Source organism: Entamoeba dispar, genomic scaffold (assembly GCF_000209125.1).
Source record: "Entamoeba dispar SAW760 scf_1105229462933 genomic scaffold, whole genome shotgun sequence".
NCBI classification, from domain to species: domain Eukaryota; phylum Evosea; order Mastigamoebida; family Endamoebidae; genus Entamoeba; species Entamoeba dispar.
Window position 1 is genome coordinate 1,906 of NW_001855440.1, and position 2,091 is coordinate 3,996.

At 20.4% G+C, this 2,091-nt stretch overlaps 1 protein-coding gene across 1 annotated transcript, besides 7 other annotated features; it reads left to right on the top strand.

The window, feature by feature from the left end:
• Window positions 1–11: 11 nt before the first annotated feature.
• Window positions 12–185: a microsatellite.
• Window positions 62–236: a microsatellite.
• Window positions 237–339: 103 nt separating this feature from the next.
• EDI_030240 (uncharacterized protein) lies at window positions 340–1,482 on the top strand (the record flags this gene model as incomplete). The annotated part of the gene is made up of 1 exon (XM_001740419.1): window positions 340–1,482. One exon carries the CDS (start codon window positions 340–342, stop codon window positions 1,480–1,482), a length of 1,143 nt encoding a protein of 380 aa, XP_001740471.1.
• A 32-nt stretch (window positions 1,483–1,514) lies between these two features.
• Window positions 1,515–1,702: a microsatellite.
• Window positions 1,568–1,721: a microsatellite.
• Window positions 1,722–1,851: a sequence feature (AT_rich).
• Window positions 1,852–1,854: 3 nt separating this feature from the next.
• Window positions 1,855–1,990: a microsatellite.
• Window positions 1,991–2,007: 17 nt separating this feature from the next.
• Window positions 2,008–2,084: a sequence feature (AT_rich).
• Between the last annotated feature and the right edge of the window lie 7 nt (window positions 2,085–2,091).

Here is a 2,091-nt window from a genome sequence, read left to right on the forward strand (position 1 = left end):
TAATTGAATTGAATAAAAATAACAAACAAAATAAATTATAATAAGAAATTATATAAAGGAAAAGAATAATTACATTAATAACAATGATAAATAACACAGAAATGAACAAAAATATAAATACAAAATAAAAGAACAAATTTCATAAAAACGATAAAATATGAATATAAAATAAAAATAAATACAAATAACATTACATTAACAATAATATTAATAATTTTATGTAATAATTATAAAAAAATGTAAAAAAAAAATAAATAAACATCATTAGAAGAATAAAGAAAATATAATAATTCGTCATCCATTATTATTTAATGAAATGATAATAACTATATAATAACAATGACAAAAGTGTATACAAGAGAGGACAGAGAACGATGTGGATTGAACATTCCAGAAGAATTTAATGGAATTGGTGATGAATGTTTTGAAGGATGTTGTGATATTGATAAAATTAATATCCCCACATATATTACATCATTAGGATATAAATGTTTTTATAGGTGTAAATCATTAACATCTATTAATATACCAACTTCTGTTGTTAAAATAGGAAATGAATGTTTTGAAGGTTGTGAATCATTAACAAGTATAAATATTGGAAATGTTCAATTTATTAGTGAGGATAGAGTGTTTGTAGGAAAAGAAAAACTCAATTGTATTAAACTTGGTAATTTGAAAAGAATAAATGGAAAAGAAATAAGAGAAAGAGATGTTAATGAATTTGTTATTCCAACATCAATCACTGAAATAACGGATGGTTGTTTTGAAGGGTGTATGCCATTAAAATCAATTAACATACCATCATCTGTTAGTAAAATAGGAAATAATTGTTTTAAAGAATGTAAGTCATTAATATCAATTAATATACCAACGTCTGTTAGTGAATTCGGATGTTGGTGTTTTAGTGAATGTCCATCATTAACATCAATTGATATTGGAAATGTTCAATTTATTAGTGAGGATAGAGTGTTTGTAGGAAAAGAAAAACTAGCATCAATTCCTATTAATAACTTAAAAAGAATTAATGGAATGTCAATAAGAAAAAGAGATGTTAATGGGTTTGTTATTCCTACATCAATCACTGAATTAGAAAATGGATGTTTTAAAGAATGTTCATCATTAAGATATATTAATATACCAACATCTGTTAGTAAAATAGACTGTGGTTGTTTTGAGTTATGTTCATCATTAAAATCAGTTAATATACCAACATCTGTTAGTAAATTAGACTGTGGTTGTTTTCAAGAATGTTTATCATTAACATCAATTAATATACCAACATCTGTTAAAAGTCTAGACATATTCTGTTTTTGTGGATGTAAATCATTGGCATCAATTGATATACCAACATCAGTTAAAGAAATAGGATTTAAATGTTTTAGTGGGTGTAAATGTGAAAAAAAACTAAAGAACGATAAGAGAATAGGGAAAATCTACGTCCATTGTGATGATTATTATGATGACACATGTGTTGTTGTCTAAGTGAAATGACTTTTTAATAAATTTAAAGTTTTAACAAAGAAAATAATAAATGATGAAAAGAAAGAATAAAACGAAAGTAATTTTTATGAATAACATAACAAGATAAGAACAGATATAATATAATTAGATAATGAGAATATAACAATGAATGAATAATATAAAATAAAGAATAAATAAATAATTATTGAATTAATTCAAATAAGAAAAAGATAAAAATGAATAAATTAATTAGATGAATATTATATTTTCATTTTATAAGAATGAAATGATTAATTTTCAATAATTTTATAATTATCAATGATATATTGATTGATAATAAACATTAAATCATTTCAAATAGAATAAATATTAATTTATTAACATTTATAACCATTATATAATGTTATTTCTTATTTTAAATTAATTTTTATTTTCATTATATTTTATATAATGATTAAATATTCTATATTTTATATAAAATATGATTATCATAAATTAATTTGATTTATATTTATTTTATTTAATTCTAAAAGTAAAATAACAATCATTTTATATATATTTATAATATAATTAAAATAAATGATAATATGAAATAAATAATAAATAAAATTAATCATATAAATGATAAAG